Source organism: Corylus avellana, chromosome ca3 (assembly GCF_901000735.1).
Source record: "Corylus avellana chromosome ca3, CavTom2PMs-1.0".
Classification (NCBI taxonomy): Eukaryota; Viridiplantae; Streptophyta; class Magnoliopsida; order Fagales; family Betulaceae; genus Corylus; species Corylus avellana.
In genome coordinates this window covers 7,185,298-7,204,583 of record NC_081543.1, presented here as the reverse complement: position 1 = coordinate 7,204,583, position 19,286 = coordinate 7,185,298, and the positions used below count along the sequence as shown (strand labels likewise).

General features: G+C 35.6%; 2 protein-coding genes and 1 pseudogene across 2 annotated transcripts in view; 2 read left to right on the top strand and 1 right to left on the bottom strand.

The window, feature by feature from the left end:
- The window catches only part of LOC132173766 (putative cyclin-B3-1), a gene marked incomplete in the record, with an annotated part of 49,038 nt that extends 42,417 nt beyond the window's left edge, over positions 1-6,621 (bottom strand). The window contains 3 exon segments of the mRNA XM_059585362.1: positions 5,284-5,332; positions 5,471-5,522; positions 6,203-6,621. Of these exon segments, the coding sequence (XP_059441345.1) occupies positions 5,284-5,332; positions 5,471-5,522; positions 6,203-6,498 (397 nt within the window).
- A 4,857-nt stretch (positions 6,622-11,478) lies between these two features.
- On the top strand, positions 11,479-13,971 carry LOC132173771 (zinc transporter 1-like). Its single transcript, XM_059585370.1, has 4 exons — positions 11,479-11,940; positions 12,577-12,726; positions 12,822-12,971; positions 13,666-13,971. Exons 1-4 carry the CDS (start codon positions 11,479-11,481, stop codon positions 13,969-13,971), a joined length of 1,068 nt encoding a protein of 355 aa, XP_059441353.1.
- Positions 13,972-16,706: 2,735 nt separating this feature from the next.
- On the top strand, positions 16,707-17,550 carry LOC132174015 (ethylene-responsive transcription factor ERF061-like; annotated as a pseudogene).
- Positions 17,551-19,286: the final 1,736 nt, after the last annotated feature.

The following is a 19,286-nucleotide window of genomic DNA, read 5'->3' as shown; positions in this document are numbered from 1 at the left end:
AACCATGGGATTGTTGAAGGATCTATACGACCCGGGTGAGTACAAACTCACATGACACTAGCAGTTATTTTTCCCGCATTGCACAATTATTTTGTGTACCAAACATGCATTTTTACAACTCTCATCAAGTATATTTTGCTATGTTATGAACTCTACATTTTGTTAAAATATACTACTTAACAAGATAACAAACATGATAAGATTGTAAGAGCATGCATGTAAAATACGGATAAGACTAATTGCATCGTATGACATAGTACATTGGTACATGCGAGATAACGGTTATGGGCTTATTATACATGTTAACTCTATGGTCAAACGTGTGCGTGGATGTGATATAAGGGTCTTGGATCCAATTGTTATTTGTGACCGGTGCAGCCTTAATTGGCTGGTCACTACAAGACATACATCAAGTAGCATGGGCTACTCAAGATCAGACTCAGTTAGGCTACTAGTGTTATGGACGATAGCGTACAATGGTTGAGACATCGATATTGTATTACAAGTCCCTCAGGACAACACCAACCTTGCTTAGAATGGGTAATATCTCGGATAGACTATACAGTTGAACTATCATTGATTCACATGATTATAGCACGTATTATATCTATACTGCATTCATAAATAGTTGTCACGTCAAAATGCTGCATAATTTATCAAACAGAGTTCATCATTAAATGGCATAAGTACTATGCGCATTTTTACTTACTAAGTCTTTAGACTTAGCCTTGTTCATAGTTTCGTCGTATTAACGACGTCAAGAAAATGACATCATCTAAGCTTGTGCGCAATGATCAGCTTAGCCCCTAATTCTGTGGAGGACCCAAATTCTAAAAGCCCCTCGTTTGACAAATCTTAGTGGAGTCGTAGAATTTTGGGTCTTAAAGCCCAGTCCATTTTGCTACATATGTAATGAATTTTTTTGAAGGTCCACTGAAGCAAAACATAGAGTGAATGAAACGGTTAAGAAGGCCTGATACAAGGTGTATGCTCGTTCTTGCTTGCTCATTCTCGATGTGACTATCTTTTGAGTCATTTTTCGTAGAATTATGGGGTTAGATTTGATCCCACACTTTTAAGGGGACAATGATTTTTTATAAATTGGGTTAGTGAACCTTTTTTCAACTTAATTTATAAAAATTAGAGTTGACAATTTTTAACATGATTCGTAAACCTAACACGAAATAAAAATATTAGGGTTGATGAGTCTAACCCATTTAATTAATAGATAGGGTTATGGTTGATTAATATAGTCTTATAGCCATATATCAACAACCAAACATGCTATATAATGGCTAATTATTTTTTACTTGATCCGTAAACCAATTTAATTAAATGGTGATGCCTTGACATGACCCAAACTTAATACTTAAATACTAATTGCCACTCCAAATAAAAATAACATGGGTAAAGTCTATATACCCATATCAAACTACCACCCAATGGTCTCAATTGACAAATGTCCTTCCACCCAAACCTCTCCAAACTTTCAATCATGACAATTTCTCCCAAAACTACCACAAAAAACATCACAATCGCCTCCCCCCTAACGCTTTGCAAAAGATAAAAATGCCCTATATATTTCTTTAACGAGACAAAATACCCCCCTATAAATCAAATAATAATAATAATAATTTTAATTTTAAGTGATTGTATAATAACTCGAAGTCAACCAACACAAAATTTAAAAATCCCAAGTTTTTTTTTTTTTTTTGAAAATTTACTTATAGGTCAATCAAATGACAATAAAATTCCTACCACAAAATTCTTTTTAATACCATTAGCCCCATTAAAATCGCGACTGGTGATACTCATTAAAATATTAATTTTTTTTATTAATTTAATTTTTAAATTTTTAAATTTTTTTTTGAATTGATGGCCAGGGATGCGGCCGCAAGCCACCCTAGGGGTGGTTTGCCCACCCCCAGGGGGTTTGGGGGTGGCCCGCAGGCCACCCCTAAACCCTAGGCGTGGCTCGCGGCCACCCTTATGGTGGGTGGTTAGGGCGACCACCCCAAACCCATAGGGTGGTCGTGAATAGGTTTTTTTTTTTTGGCTTTGGGTGGTTCAAGGGTCTGGGTGGTTTTGGCTTTCACCCCCCATATCAAATAGCCGCAGGGTGGGCTTTCAAATGGAACCACCCCCTAAAAGCCCAAACTGCGGAACGAAGTTTTTTTTTTTTTTGGGTGGCCGGACCACCCCATTGGCCATGGAACTACCCCCAGACTGGCCATGGGGGAGCCACCCCGATTTTTTTTTATTTTTTTTTAATATTTTGATTTTGATTTTTTTTTTTATAAAAAAAAAAAATTTAAATTAATGCCCAAAATGACGTTATTTTGGGCTGAGTGGGTGTTTTAGTTTTGAGGCTCAAAACGGTGTAGTTTTCGGGTGAGGGTATAATGGGTATAAAAAGTCAAGTCGTTTGAGTTTAACGTTGAAAAGTAACAGAGGGGTCCAAAGTGAGAGATTTGAAAGTTCAGGAGGGTTTGTAAAATCGGCTGGAAGTTCAGGGAGCCAAAGTGAAGGTTCTCCTAATTTTTATTCGGCCTCCCCAAAAGCCGTGGGATAGTTCGGCTACTCCCAAATAGAAACCCTCTCCCCCCACCTCTTTTTCTCACTTGTTTTGTGGCTTTGGTTGTGACTGTTGGGTCATGAACTGGCCTACTATTTATTGAGCAGTCCTTAGGCCCAGCCAGAAGGGGCCCAAATCTGAGATCTGTTTATGGAAGGCCCAAATCCGAGACCTACTGATGTGATCCGAGACGAGACCTACTCACGCAGTCCGAGACGAGACCTACTCATATGATCCGAGACCACGAATTTGAAGCAACCTCTAGCCGAGACCATAAAGTCCGAGAATAACTCAGGATTTGTAAGTCTCGGTAAAAGGAGTAACTTCGATATCCTGAAAGATGTTATTTTTGAGTAATCTTATTATCAAATTTCTTACAACCAGAATATATCTTGCACATATCCACGAAGATATGGTAATTGATCACAAAGGCGATCAAGTCCTATTCAAACGCTTTAAGTTGATACGGCCTAAACAAATTACAAATCGCTGAAATAGTGGAACAACTAACAAACATGATCTTTCATTCAAATGTTTGTTCAGCTGATATTAAAGGATAAGATTCCTGAATACATGGGAAATCAAATCCTCTCCCTGCCTATAAATACAAGTCATGTGGTCAAAGCAAAGGTAATCACAACTCTCATAATTTGAGCTCGATAGTTGTTACTAGCATCTTTTCCCATTCTGACTTAGGCATCGGAGTGCCCACGCCGGCTCACCCCCGGTCACTTCGATCCTTCTTTCTTCTTTGTTGTGTAGTCAAACTGTTCGGGTGTTGGTTCAACTCAAACTCGGCAGGCGTGCCACGTCATCTTTTGGAAAACTGTGCATCAACAGTGACCACTCTTTACCATATCTTGTTGAATAATGTTACACGTGTTTTTTGTATTATTTAAAATTGACGTGGTTTTTAAAATTATTAGTTTGTGATAGTTCGTTATAGTTGGGTCCGAAATGTATGAGAAATTAAGCTAGCATATGGGGTAAGTAAATACTTACGACTGCATTCTATAGAAAATGTGTGATATGTCAATTGATTGAGCACACATATTTTATAAGCATAATTACTTGTCAAATATTTTTACTCCCTTGCATTGTTTAGTCAAAGTTGTTTAACCTTGATAAACGTGTGAAGGGAGTTTTAATAAATAACACAAAATTTATTCGAAACAGCCAAAATACAACCCAATGCTCAAATTGGCTTGAATTACATATTAGTCTAGCAACAACATGAACAAAATTCAGAATATAACATTTGTCAAGAGATGTTGCCCTGGCTTGGATCTACAAATTTCAGTAGCATCTAAATAACTTTCAAAGGGCTTGGATCACCTTCCACGCTCTGTCCTGGCCTAAGAAAAAGAAAATTTCATATCATAATCATGTCCATTAATGTAACAATTAGTGAATATGTGTGTATGTGTGAAAAAATAGATTATATTGAAAGATTCTCTAACATTAGAAGTGCTATTATCATATCCATCTGTTCCTGCATCTTCTTGATTTTCTCATCCGTCTCCAACTGTTTTCTCTTGCACTCTTCATGGTTATTGACTTGAGTGGTGTCAAGCAACTGAGATGACAATAAACTCCCCATGCCTCTAACGTGGCCAGAGCGTGACCCTCCTGGTATTTCTGTCATAATGCCTTCCTCTATGCAGTTTTTGAGTTTCCTAATATCAGGTTCCTGTTGACTACTACAAAAACACAAAAACCTTTTGTCATAGCAAAGAATGTCCTTAATTAGAAAAATTTTAAAAACCAAACAAGTAAAGACCCCAATAATATATAAAAGATTAGACGCAATTGGAAACAGAATGGGATGCATCGTCGACAATAAACTAACACATCAAGATGATACAAAATCTAAAGAGTTCAATAGATCTTTCAATCACATCATAATCTATCGGATTAAGTGCAACAAGATGATACAAAATCCAAAAAGTTTGACAAATCTTTCGATAGTATTACGATTGATCGGACTAGAGCAAAAAATCAGTTTCAATTACCTATTAATTTAGATTAAATGGTGTATATACAATAAATAAAAATAGAAAATAGAAAAAATTTATTAAAAATATGAAAAAGAATTACCTTTTCTATATAAAAATGTGGGTTTTAATATTTTTTTAAATTTTAATTAGGTCTATGTATTAGCGAGGCCAACGGAGCCATCTCATGTGATTTTATTTTATTTTTTATATATTTATTTAGGATATGAGCGACAACTTCGGTGAGTCATCGCTAATAAGTATGTGATTTTTTTATTTTTTATTTAAAAAAAAAAAAACTATTTAGGATATCACATATTATCAATGACTTGGTTGTCGTAGGTGATAATCTAAATATCAATGTCTACAGGCCGGTGTTATCGCTGATATGTTATTATTAGCGACGACTAAGATAATCTTGTCGCTAATAACTTCTCACTATAGGCCCCATAAAAAAATTAAAAAAAAAAGAAAAAAAAAAAAAAGAAGAAGTCTAGGTTATTAGGGACAACATATTTATCAATGTTGTCAAAATGAAGAGATACTCACATTAGCTTGGCACCATCATGCACTGCATTGCTTGGAGAGTTGCCCTGGACATTGCTGACATCAGCCAATGCTTTTCTTTTACTTGCTGAAAAAGGCCAATCTAAAACTGTTAAATATAGCTCTAAGAGGCTATTGACAAAGTTAATTATTCTACTTGAGCCTTACCAGTACTAACAACTTTGCCTTTGCTCTTCTCCATGTTATTCAAACCACCCTTCATAGGAGCAATGAAGATAAATTTAAAACTAAATACCCATAAAGCTTTGGCACCAACCATCCAAATTATCAAGGCTTTGCCACAAACTAGAACAAAAATTACCAATTATGGTGAAAGGGACTAAAGTAGTAATACCTGTGCAGTAGTTAGATTAGCTCCATTGTTAGCAGTTACAGATTTCCTATCACTGAGAAAACAAAAGAGTAAAGAAATAAAAAAGAAGAAAATAAAAGTTTCCGTTTCATGTTGTTTTCATTTCTAAAAGGTCTCAAAACTAACCTGATCAACTAAGACAATTGAGCTTATATATTTGTTTTTAATGGCACCAAGAAGGTAAAAGCCTATGTTAAAGTAATTTTGATTGCTCAAATTATCTCAGCAATGGCAGCCAATGTATATAGAAATTATAATCTTACCTTTTTGCCAATTGGGCTCATTGAGTATTAAAACATGTTTGATTGTAACTTTTAAAGTCTCGATGAAAAAGATGATTCAAAACATGAGAATTCAAGGTTGTTCATGCTGTCAAACATGAAGACAAATTTGGTTGTGGCTTTGGCTAAGAAAATACTAGCCGTTACAATGTTCAACAAATTGTAGCTCAACAATGCATAAAAAACTAATAATAATAATAATAATAAAAAAGAATCTGAGTCTCTTCTCAAATGATTGTTGATGAAATAATGGAAAATGAATATTTAAATGAAATAACGAAAGTTGATAGCTAAATTGCTGAGCTGAACGTTTGAGAAAAGGGGCCAAAATAGTAATTGGGTAGAACAAACCCGAGTGTCGAAAATTGGAGGAGCCTGCATGACTAAAATTGAAACGGTTAGTAATGGAGATTCAGAATTCAAGAAAACCAACATCATCTGAATTCCGAATCGAGCTACATGATTATAATGTTTCCTCTGTTCCAAACACAAGTTGATAGCTTTTGTCTTGTCGGAATCATCCTTTTCATCCCCTGACTCCCTCTTCCTTTTCGGGTTCTTCTGGGATCCCGACGCCTTGGTTTCCACAGGCTTCGGAAGTCGGCTTGATCTCCTTTTCTGATTGCCCCATTTGACTCCGACACAATACCGGCGAGACTCTGATTCAGGGAATAAAACTCGAAGTTGGAGCAGGATTTCAGAGACTATATTCTCATCAGTGTCCGCCATGCGTGCCTTTTTCTCAGACAAACTCAGACGAAAAGACACCAATTAATTTGCTTGTGTTTTTGTCTCGGTCTTCTTCAAATTTGAAGAAGACAGAATTTGAACCGATAAGACTGTGCGCATGAATGCTCTGAACTCTCACTATATTATGATATAGCACAGTGAAGGACGAGAGGACCGTTATGGCACAAAGAGTATACTATTACAACGGTCAAAAATTTGTGGAAAAACTGGGTCACAAAGATTCTAACGGTCATCAGTACTTCAAGATTCAAATTCAGTAATCATATCATGCTAATTAGAGATCAGAAAACGGTTTCTAGTTGTTGCTATCTTTTTTTGTCTTTTTTATTTCTTTTCCGTCAAAACAGTTAAAACATTAACAAACAACTTTCCTTAAATAACACTAAAAAAAAAAAACAAAAAAACTCAACTCTTTTCATTTTTAGGTCATATCATAACACTTTTTCGACTAGAACATAAAAATTACTTTTTCAAAAAATTAAAAAAAAAAAAATTATGTTACACGCTCTCATTTTCAAACTATCTAACATGACTTTCTAATTAAATCTAAATTCAAATCTAAAGGTGATTTTAAAAGTCACGTCAAAAAGTGTGAAAGTAAAAGTAGTGTATGTAATATTATTCAAAAAAAAAAAAAAAAAAAAAAAACAAAAGTTGGTTACAAAGTGGTTTGTAGTTAATTTCTATAAGCTAGTCTAATAAAGTGATATGTGTTCATGTTTTCTTATTAATGCTATTAAAGAACATAAGTTTCTTCCAAACCATATTGAGAAAATTTCCTTAAACTCACTCTAATGAATGCCAAGTGTTATATAACATGTGAAAGACACATGTTTTCTTTCACATTCTTAATAGTCATTTATTATTACCTTTCTACTAACCTAAAAATTCAAACATTAATTTTTTAGGAACTTAAACATGTTAAATGACATTTGCCATTTATTAGAGTGAGTTGAAGGAAATTTTGTGTCTATTAAAAAAATGACACAAATTTTCTCCAAATTGGTTTGAGAGAAATTTACTTCAATCTACTCTAATAAGTGACAAGTGTCTTTCAATATTTTTACGTTTCTAAAAAATTAATGTTTGGTTTCCTAAATTAATTAAATGCTATTAAAATATTAAAGAAAACATGTGAGAGATGACACTTGACAGTTATTAGAGTAAATTGAATGAAATTTCCTCCAAACCAGTTTGGAAGAAATTTCTGTCCTTAAAAAAAATGTGAAAAGCATATGTTATTAAAAAAAACATATAGTTCTCATATGCTAAGAGATATTTGGTAATTTATTAGACCAGTTTGTAAGAATTAACTACATACCAGCTTGTAGCTAATCTTTGACCATATATATATATATATATATGGAAAAATATAAAAAAGCCCCCCAAACTAAGAGTGGTTTGCGACAGAGCCTCACAATTTTCAAAATGTACTAAAGTAGCCCATTAAACTACCAAAATGTATCAAAAATGCCACTTATTTTTTTTATATTCTTATAATACCCATATTCTTTTAAATAATAAAATTAAAAAAAAATTGTAAAAAAACCAATGGGCAAATAAATACAAAAAAAAAAAATTTTTTGGAATGAATAAATAATTAGTCACTGTAGTTGACCTAAATTACAAATCGTTTCATGTCATATGAAAGTAAAATCAAAGGTTCCTGAGATATTCCAAAAAAACAATTTAATCCCTAGAGTCAAATTCTGTTAAAAAATGTGACAAATTCTATTGAATGTAACATGAGTTCAATGCGAGAATTAAATTAGCTAATCTCTCACATGCATGATATATGTCATTACGTCTGTAATGGAAAACGCCCACCTCAAGTCCAAAAACCACCGTAGCCCCACCCTATGACTACCACCAATGAACCACAGAAAATGATCACCATGCCTCCACTAACATGTGGGGGTCGGGTGCGGTGGTTCTGTTTGGGATTTTTTTTTGCATTGGGTGGTGATGGTTTTTGGACTTGAGGAGGGGGTTTTCAGGAATAGACATAATGACATATAATTTAGAATCTAACCGAAATAACAATAGGAATATATAGGTTAAATCAGAGTCTCACTAGCCTTGGTAACATCTCACCACCAACAAGAAGATGAGTCACACCTCAAAGAAAACTTACGTTTTTCATTAATCATGATCCATCTCTATAGGTGTACAAAAGAACACTTAAATAGAGTAGAACAAAAAACCTAAACCGAAATTGACTGACTTCCGGGGCAAGCGTGTTATTGAATTATAAAATAATACTCTAACCATATGTTGACTAACTTTGGGCAAAACCCATTATTGAATTACAAAATACATGAACTCTTAAAATATAAAATTAAAAATTAAGAAGCTAAATAAATCTAAAGACCAACTATTATTTTCTTATCCTAGATCACTTACATATCTTTTTATTTAATCAATGTTTCCCAAGTCCCAACTGCTAACAAGCAAGTATTGGAATACAGTAGAGCTCGACAACACCATGGATATAGTATTCGTAATAATGAATGCTTTGAAAGCATCCTTTCTCAATAGAAGTGGATAGCCTGGGTGTGAGGCTTCTTCACCAGTCGTGAATCCCCTGGTCATGGTAATACATGCTGCAAAGGCCACGGTTGCAATGAGTACAGCCATCACCAAATGGGCTTCAGCGGCTTTCCACAAGTTAGATCTCCACTTCTTGTCGCCACGAGCCATGTCCTCTAGTTTTGTGGTATCTTGGTTGTAATTTATTACTCGACGAATATGAAATTTCATTGCCTCCTCAATTTCCAACACCTGTGTAATATTTATACCAATATTATTATGAATTTTTATATAGCTTGTAAGAAAAAGAGCATGTATAATACAAGAGGATTTAATATGGATTTTTATATATATACCTCTTGTTTCAAAGTAAAGATAATCATAAAAGATATTAAAGGAAAAAAGCGGATTAAGAAAATAACCGTGGTTTTGTCTATGACCTACGTCCACAAGATAAAACCATAAGGGCCTAAAAATAGCGCAGGGCAAAACTAAGCAAAAATTGTATTGCTGGCACCTCCGTCCGGACGAGCCTCTTCACCGTTCGAACATGACTTTCATTGTGAAGGATGGCTTTTTCCCCTTGTGCGCTCGAGCATGTGATCAGTGTGCTCGAGTGCACATCCTCCCGGACGTGCATTTTCCCCTTCCGGACAGGCACTTCTTGATGGCCTTTTCTAGCACTTGCCTTTCTTTCATTTAGTCCACAATTTTCCCTTAGCAACCTGCAAAACACGAAAATCATAAGACTAAAACAAAACATTAGATTAGGACATAGCTAAAGAATTAACAAATTCAAATTAAGGGGCTCAAATATGCAATATTTAGCACTCATCACCTACTATAACGAAACATATTTATACGTAGTACTAGAGAACCTATTATAAACACATAAGGTCCTAATCGAGAAGTGATAAGTGCCAAATATTGCATACTTTGACCTCTTTATTTACATTAGTTAATCTTTTAGCTGTGTCGTTATTTAATATTTTGTGTTAGTTTTGTGTTTTTAGTATTTTGTAGGTTGTTGAAGAAAAACTACAGCTTTAAAGGAAAAAATGTGAAGTTTGGAAGAAAGCATACTTTGAGAAGACCTAGATGATGTGGTTAAGTTCAACCAAATCCAAGGAAAATGTTAAATCAGATTAAAGATCAAATTGGATTAAAGATCAAGAAGCATCTTGCTAAAAGGTCATGAAACCCTAATTTTACATAAGGTCCTAAACTCACTATTTAAGGCACCTTATGGTAACCCTAATGACGATTTGCTCAGCTAAGGCACCAGAAAACGCTTAGGAGAGAGTGTGTGTGAAGTAGAAGGGAAGGAGGGAGAACAAAAAAAAAAAAAAAAAAGAGGTTTTCTTGAGAATTTTGGGAGATCACAGCTCCATAAGGTGAAACCCCTTAGCTTGTGTTTTCTTGTTAACCTTCTATCTTTTCATTGGGTTTGTTGTGTCTTGGTTGTTGTGTTTATAAGCATGTGAATCAAGAGAAAGTTTAAGCTTGTTGAGAAAGACCCTACCTTTGTGTTAGGTCATGTTTAAATGGACTAAGAGCAATACAAAGATGAGCATTTGGCTCTGTAATGTGTATATATGGACTGTCTACCGAAGCTTTCGGTGAGTTATTAGTAATTGAAGTGTAAATTTTGAGACTTTTGAGGGTTGCAGCCATGGCTTTCCTTAACAGGACAACCTGCAATCACAACTTCCTCCTTTTAATGGAATCGGAGGACACCTTGATCCCGGGAATTGGCTTAATGACATAGAGGAGCGAAGATGCAGAAGGCGACTTTTACTGCCTACAAGTTTTCTGGAGAAGTTAAGAGATGGTGGTAGGTTAGAAGGAGACGTTTGAAGTCAGGGCGTGATACTTCACTCTTAATGTGACATTTCATGACACATTTGTTTTTTCTGTAAGCGTGCATATACATATGTCACGTATTCTTCGGCATGGTTGCCAAGATATTATATTGCAAAGTTGACTTTGTTGAGCCTCGACCAGAGCCATTTGAATTCAAAGCTAAATTATCTTGTTTAAGTGTTGTTTGCACCACAACATAATGTCGACATTTCGATCTTCTTAGAGCACGTTTGTAGTACTTTATTATTTTCAGATTGCCATGTTTCCCAAATAACTCTTAACAGATAATTCTGATCATGTTATTATTTAATCCAACAAAGGTTAATAAAATGGATAAAGATTATGTAAATTAGTCCATCAATTTGGAAGAGACTTCTCCTAGAATTATATTTCTGGATTGTTGACTTTATAAGATGCCGTCATTATTAGTAATCTGGGAATCTATTTAATTTACTTAATTTCTTCAATAATTGGCAACCCGGCCAAGATTATAACATCCACCACAAACCCCAAAAGCTTTCTACTTTCTGTCTTCTCTTTTTGCTTTCCTGTCTCCAATCCCTCACCATGATTAATTTTCAAGCATGTTCTTTTAATATCTTGAATATTTTTTTTGTTCTCATTCTTCTCCTCCCTAGCATATCTGGTGATTGTACGTGTGATGCTGAGGTAAAAGAAAATGACAATAATGCAGCACTAAAATATAAGCTGGGTTCAATAGCCTGCATTCTTGTTGCTAGTGCTGTAGGGGTATGCATCCCCTTGCTAGGCAAGAAAGTTCCAGCTCTAAGGCCAGAGAATGATATCTTTTTCATTATCAAGGCCTTTGCAGCTGGTGTGATTCTAGCCACCGGATTCATTCACATACTGCCGGATGCATTTAGTGACTTGACTTCTCCATGCCTTGGTCAAAATCCGTGGGGCAATTTTCCCTTCACAGGCTTCTTTGCCATGGTGTCTGCTATTGGAACATTAATGGTCGACGCCTATGCCTCTACCTATTATAACAGGTTGCACTTTAATAAGCAGGTAATATACTTATAACCCCTTATAATTACACTTTCATATATATATATATATATATATATATAGATTTTGGGGATAATCGGGGTATCCGGGGCTTCATCCCAGCTAGATTTCTGGAACACTGTGCAAAGAGTTGCCTATCCTTCCACACGGTCAAGTAAAGATCAGGCTTTCATCCGTTAGGATGCATGGCTCTAAAAAATTGTTTGTACTCAAAGTGGTCAAATCTTAACCCTGAAGGGGTTAGCCTAGTGGTTGAGAGTTGTGGTCTTATAGAATATCAATATTACTCCTTAGATCTCAAGTTTAAGACTTGCGAGGTGCAAACTCTCATTTTGGGGGCCACACACTCACTCACAGGTGTAAAAGCCAACAATTTACCCTATTTGTATAGGAAAATTTTCGAGGGTGCAGCGTATGGGTTCGAGGTTTACTTTGTAAGAGTGGGTCCAAAAATATATAAATAAAAAATAAAATAAAAAAAGAAAAAGAAAAAGAAGTGGTCGAAACTTAGATGTGATACTTTATGAGACATGAGGACCGAGTGACTTACCACTCGAGCCAAACCTTATGGCTACATATATGTTTGATATTCTTTCTCTCTTCATGTTATTTTGGTTGTCATTGAAAAAAATGCAGGGAAATGTTGCAGCAGAAGAGATGGGCGACGAGCACGCAGGTCACGTACATGTTCACACACATGCGGAACATGGTCACGCTCATGGATCAGTCACCACGTCGGGAGGAACGCATCCGCCGGAGCTAATCCGTCACCGTATTATAGCACAAGTAATGGCTGAGATTAAGTTCATTAATTGTTTGCTAGCCCTTCATAATTATTCCTCACAAGAGTTGTTAATTACTTTGATGGGTGTTTTCTTTAGGTGTTGGAATTGGGGATTGTGTTTCATTCAGTGATCATTGGAGTAGATATGGGTGCCTCTAAAAGCGTTGCGACAATAAGGCCGCTCCTCGTAGCCTTGAGTTTCCATCAATTTTTTGAGGGTATAGGGCTTGGTGGCTGCATGTCTCAGGTATAACTCCATATTCTATAACAGTACTATATTCATTCCAATATATAATACTACTTATATACGACTGTCATAAAATTAGGATACCATAACAGTAAAAATTGCCTTTTTTTTTTTTTTTTTTAAAAAAAGGGAAACTTTATCAAACCCCCCTAAACTTTAACGCAATTTGAAAATATTTCTCAAAGTTCAAAAACTCTCAATTAAGAATATCAAATTTTCAATTTCTTTCAATTACCCCATTCTGTTAGAATTTTTTGTTAAATCTTGACAAAATTTTCAAAATACCCAGTTTTTTTATTAGAAAAAAATAAAATAAAAAATTCAAAAGCTTCAGGCGTTTATGGGTATTTTTGCAACAATATCGATCTTTACCAATTTTTTTTAAAAAAACAAATATGGGTATTTTGGGAATTTTGACAAAATGTAATGAAAAATCCTAACGGAATGGGATCATCGAATGAAATTGAGAGTTCGATACCCTTTATTGAGGGTTTTTTAACTTGAAGGTAGTGTCAAAAGGAGTGGACGTTTTGGGAGAGGTTTTGTGAACTTTCCCATTTTTTTTACAAGTACAAATCCAAAGGCTAATTTTAAAAGAAAAATTCTATAGTTCGAAATTTATTTGGCTTAAATTTGCTCCACAATTTATTATTCATAGCAGATTATCTAAAAGGTTGGCCTTCTTTCCATGCAGGCAAAATTCAGGTCAAGGTCTACAGCAATAATGGCAACATTTTTCTCACTCACAACCCCTTTAGGGATTGCTATTGGCATTGGAATATCAAGTACTTACAACGATAGCAGCCCAACTGCTCTAATTGTTGAAGGGACTTTGAATGCTCTTGCAGCTGGGATTCTGATTTATATGGCCCTCGTTGACCTGCTAGCACAAGATTTCATGAACCCTAGAGTGCAAAATAATCTGAGGATCCAATTAGGGGCAAATATCTCACTTCTTCTTGGGGCTGGATGCATGTCTGTCTTGGCTAAATGGGCTTGAATTTTAAACCACTCTTTGTATTCTTGCCTTGAATTTACACCATAAAGAAATTAATTAATATGAAGTACATATCACAGAAAGTTTTCTCTGATATTATATTTGATGTACATCAAGGGTTTTTTTGCTTGTTTTCGATCAGTTGACTACCCCATCCTATACACTCGATCTTGACCTCCAATTTTTCTGTAACTTTATTTATTTGTCATCTCTTTAGTGAAGTTTATTTTTCTTTTGGGAAAAGTACACATGCCCTCATCAAATTACCACACTTTATTGTCAATTTCCCACCCAAACTACCAATTGTGTCGATATTGTTGGGAATTATGTCCAAAACTCCAATTGATTGGATAAAGTTTTTGAATAGAATAAAAGACATATACATTTATTCTTACATGACATATATACGTGTGACTGTGTATTGTTCGATTATATGCATGTGAGATCTCTAAAATGCATTGTATTTGAGTGATGGTGTGTGTGTATTACAAAAGATTATACTCAAAGGTCCTTGTAACTTATTAAAATAGTACTTGTTTGTAGTCGTAAATGGAACTGGAATTATATATAGACTATAACATGGTAAACCTCAAGTGACTTATCTTGGTTATGAGAAGCAGGGAGGCTTCAGATTAATATGTTGGGGGTATTGGCCAGGTTGTGCCATACACCGAACAAGACCATGTGAGTCATCAAATATATATATTGTTACAACAATTGATGTATTTGCACAATATCTTAACATTAACTCTAAATTCGAAGAACTTAGTAAACTCAGATGCGAAAGTGTTGATTATTTCGATTTATTTAAGAGTGAGACCTATCATCGGCCGATAATACTCAATACATTGGGTAATCACATCTAACATTGTGGGAACATCAACTTCAAGAAAGAATTCAAATCCTTTGTCAAATAACGAAGAGATAAGAAATATTCTACTTGTTTTAGATTTAATGAGAAAGATTATCTTAAAAGCTCAAACCCGAGTGTTTTCAATAGTTACACTGAAAACTTATATATATGTACAAGGTGAGATGAATCTCACAAAGTACATAAGGATAATCATGAATTTAAATTAATAACTCAAGGAAAATAGGTAGTGAACAAAGTGACAGTAGGAAAAGACTTTGGTTTGACTACGGAATGATTCCTTGGAGAGGTAATATATATAATAAGTACATCACGAGGATTGATTGATTAAATAAAAAATAATCATTAGAGTGCAGTCACAATTGTTTAGTGGAATTAATTGTGATTAAATAATGTCGTGTGATATGATCTTGAAATATATGTTCACATGCTTATTAAGCTAATGCTATTTTACCTTAGGTCCCTCTTTGAACTGATATAAATTGACTTAGAAATTATATTCTTCCTCAAGTATTTATTTATTTACTGTGATGTTTTATTTTAATAAAACATGGGCAAAAAGATTTATTTAATCTTGTTGGTCAGTTGGAGAACAGTAATTAAATAGAGCACTGGGCTCATAATTTAATTTCTGTAGGCTAAGGAATTAAAATAAGTCTTGGGCTTGTAATTTTAATTCATTGGACATGTTAAATAACTTTGGGCTATATGAAATTAATTCAAAAGGGCTAAAGTTAATTAAATGAGGATTGGGCTTGAGGATAAAGCCCAAGTCCAAGTGATAAACCAAGTGGACGTGGGCCAGGGCTAAAAGCCCTAGCATAGGCGCATGGGGAGAATATTTTCTCCCCATGGCCATGTGGTTCAAGGGGCATTGGTCGTGTACTACATGGACTGGGATTTCTAATCACAGTCCCACAAGGTTTAGAATTTCATCTTCTCTTGGGTTCCTAGTATTATATATAGATGAACAATTGAGGGCAAAATTATACCTTTGATTTAGTGCTTGTAATTTTTGTGAAAGACAAAAACACAACTCCACTCTTCCTTTAGAGTATATACACAACCAAGTAGGGAGAAATTCTTTACAAAGTTTTGCTTCTAGTTTTTCTCTTGTTCTTGATAACACTTTGTAAGCTCACACTCACAATTATATTCAATTATCAAAGAAAAGATCTTATAGAGAAATCTTCACCCCAATTGATTGAAGATCTTGACGTTCTTGGTCTACAATCAAGTATTCAATAAATTCTTCGTGAATATGATGAAGAACATAAAGATGTTCTTAAAGTTCATGAGGAACACGAAGAATACAAAGAAGACGAGAGATGAGTATGGACGAATACTTGAAGTTTGCAAGTATGTTGGAACTTCAATTACTTGAAGTTAGCATATCGGGGTGGCCGCTACCACCCTGAGGGCTATCGAGGGTGGCCGCGACCACCCCCGGCCGCTTATGTGGGTGGCTGACCACCCCAATGGGTGGTCGGCCACCCATTTTATTTCAGGGTTTTTTTTTTTTAGTATGAGTTTAAAAAAAAAAATAGGGAAAAATATAAAAAAGGCCCCATAAACTGACAGCCATTTGCGAGTTGGCCCACCAATGTTCAAAAGATGCTAAAGTAGCCCAACAAAGTACCAAAATCTATCAAAATGGCCACTCTGTTAGTCAACCCCGTCAATTTGGATGGAAAATGCATCACGTGCCGTCCACGTGCTATTTTTTGACTTGAAGTTACGAAAATGCCCTTTGTGAAAATATAAATTTTATCCCCTCAAGCAACATCGTTTGGCCTAACTCTTCTTCCCACACATTGTTTTCCTACCAATTTTCTGGGAAAACAACGTTGGAAAATCTTCCATAACTATGGATGCAATCTAGGACCAGAACCTTCCCTTCACATTCAACGATGGTGCCGATATCACATACTCCTTATCGCAACTCTTACTAACAGGGTGCACAAACACCTTGGACTCAATTTTCTCGCATTGCCCTCCATCAAACACCATCACCAACCTTGTTTTTGAGCCTTTGGGCTCCTATGTTTACTTTCGCTAGAGAGATCTTCTCTAGCAGTTTTGGCGCGCTTGCTCGCACTTCGGCGACGAACCCACTTCAAAGCTCTGTAAGCACAAGCACTTACACGAGCTCGTACAAGAAAAAGCTATACAAGGGAGTGAGGCAGAGGCATTGGGGCAAATGGGTCATCGAGATTAGACTACCCCATAGCAGAGTGAGAGCCTGGTTGGGTACCTACAACAAGGCAGAAGCCACTACTTATGCCTACGACCGAGCTGCTTATAAGCTTCATGGCGAATACGCACACTTGAATTTTCCAAATCTTATAGATCCCAGCGACTTAGGATTCCAAGATTGTGAGAAATTGAATGCCATGAGAAACTCGATGGATGCCAAAATTCAAGCTATTTTTCAGAAGGTGAAAAGAGAGAAAGCTAAAAAGAATGGGAAGAAAAGCAGTGTAGGTGGCGGTGGTGGTAATGACGACGAGGTTGAAAAGGCAATGAAGGTCGATTCATCGTCATCTTCGTCGTCGTTATTGTGGTCGCCGTTGGCTCTTGGTGACAGTTGGGGCAGTGAATGGCTATCATCGGCGGTTTCCGAAGAGGAGTTTATGAAGTGTGAGAATTCATTGCTCTCTGTTTCTACCGGTGGTTTCCAAAGAAGAGTTAGGCCAAACGACGTCGCTTGAGGAGGATAAAATTTCTATTTTCACAAAAGGGCATTTTCGTAACTTCAAGTCAAAAAATAGCACGTGGACGGCACGTGATGCATTTCCATCCAAATTGACGAGGTTGACTAACGAAGTTGCGATTTTGACACATTTTGTTACTTTATTGGGCTACATTAGTACTTTTTGAACATTAGGGGGCTAACTCGCAAATGGTTGTCAGTTTAGGAAGTCTTTTTATATTTTTCCCAAAAAAGTAATGTGGGGTTTTTCGTAATTTTGATTCCAATTTTTGCATGTGTGGTGTTACCAAATTAAGGAATAGGAATAACTATTTTATTTCACACTCTTCTATTCCTAGTAGTAGTTATTCATTTTTCAATAGATTAGACATTTCGCGAACCAAACGAAGCCTAAGGGAAAAATCATGGAAATACTATGGGATCATATCAATTAGGCAGTGAATACTGAACTTCTTAGGACTATAACATACTTATTATGTCAATCAAATAAAAAAGAAGCTTTAAGTATATTGAAACTGAATGATGACTTTAAACCAAATTATAAAGTGATCTTGAAGTACGCCAAAGAACTTTAAGAAAAGACCTTTAAGTTCCTTCTCCCTCTCTTCTTCCTTCACTCTCTCTCTCTCTCTTCCTCTCCTTGGGGTGGCTCTAGACGACCAAATGGTCGCTATGGTTCCATAGTGAGCCTTAAATAAGTCATCTCCAGCTTCTACAAAATGTATATAAATCACATGCAGATTGTCCCCAATAGATCAGCGCTTGTACCATTTGGTTGCTATGGTTTTTAAATTTATCCTACGTGGCTTCAAGCTCCATCATTCGATTGGTTACTTTACGCAGATCAATCCATTACTTTTCTCTACAACTCACAGGGTACTTTCACCTGACCGAGCAAATGGTTTGACCATCAACCGATCGATAGGGTTTTGTTGATTGAGTCCATTTTTCTTAATTTCCACTCATTCATTGCCCCTTTTTATTTACTCTCTAAACCCTCATTAAGATTTTCTTAACCTCAATTTAAAACAGACTATTAGACCATCTGTTGAAGACGTAGTGGTGAATTTAGGAGGACTGACATTGCTCCCATAATCTAAAAAAAAAAAATATCATTGCTCCCATATACAAAGACAAAAAGCTGCGGTCCACGTAGATATGGAGCAACTTGGGCTTTCAAAGGCAAATATGATGGGAAAGGGAAATGCTACAATGCAACAAATTTACCAAAATTGGCCATCTAATTCCTAGGGGGCAAAGGACACATGGCCATTTGCAATTTATTATTATTATTATTTTAATTTTAAAATTAAAATCAGAATATAAAAAATTAATCATAAAATAAAACCACCTCCAAGGGCAAAAAAATTTTAATTTTTTTTTAGATTTGGCCCTTGGGGTGGTGAAGCGACCCCCATGGGCCAAATCTAAAAAAAAATTAAAATTTGATTTTTGCCCTGGCCACCTCTAAAGCTAAACGGCCACCCCATAGCCACCCCTTTTTAATCTACAAAACGTATATAAATCACATGTAGATTGTCCCTAATAGATCAGTGCTTGTACCATTTGGTTGCTATGGTTTTTAAATTTATCCTACGTGGCTTCAAGCTCCATTGTTCGATTGGTTACTTTACGCAGATCGATCCATTACTTTTCTTTACAACTCATAGGATACTTTCACCTAACCGATCAAATGGTTTGACCATCAACCGATCGATAGGGTTTTGTTGACTG

Coding starts and splice junctions, on each gene's coding strand:
- LOC132173771 (XM_059585370.1), top strand. CDS start 11,479: ATGATTAATTTTCAAGCATGTTCTTTTAATATCTTGAATATTTTTTTT. Junction 11,941..12,576: donor GGTTGCACTTTAATAAGCAG/GTAATATACTTA, acceptor AAAAAAATGCAG/GGAAATGTTGCAGCAGAAGA. Junction 12,972..13,665: donor TTGGTGGCTGCATGTCTCAG/GTATAACTCCAT, acceptor CTTTCCATGCAG/GCAAAATTCAGGTCAAGGTC.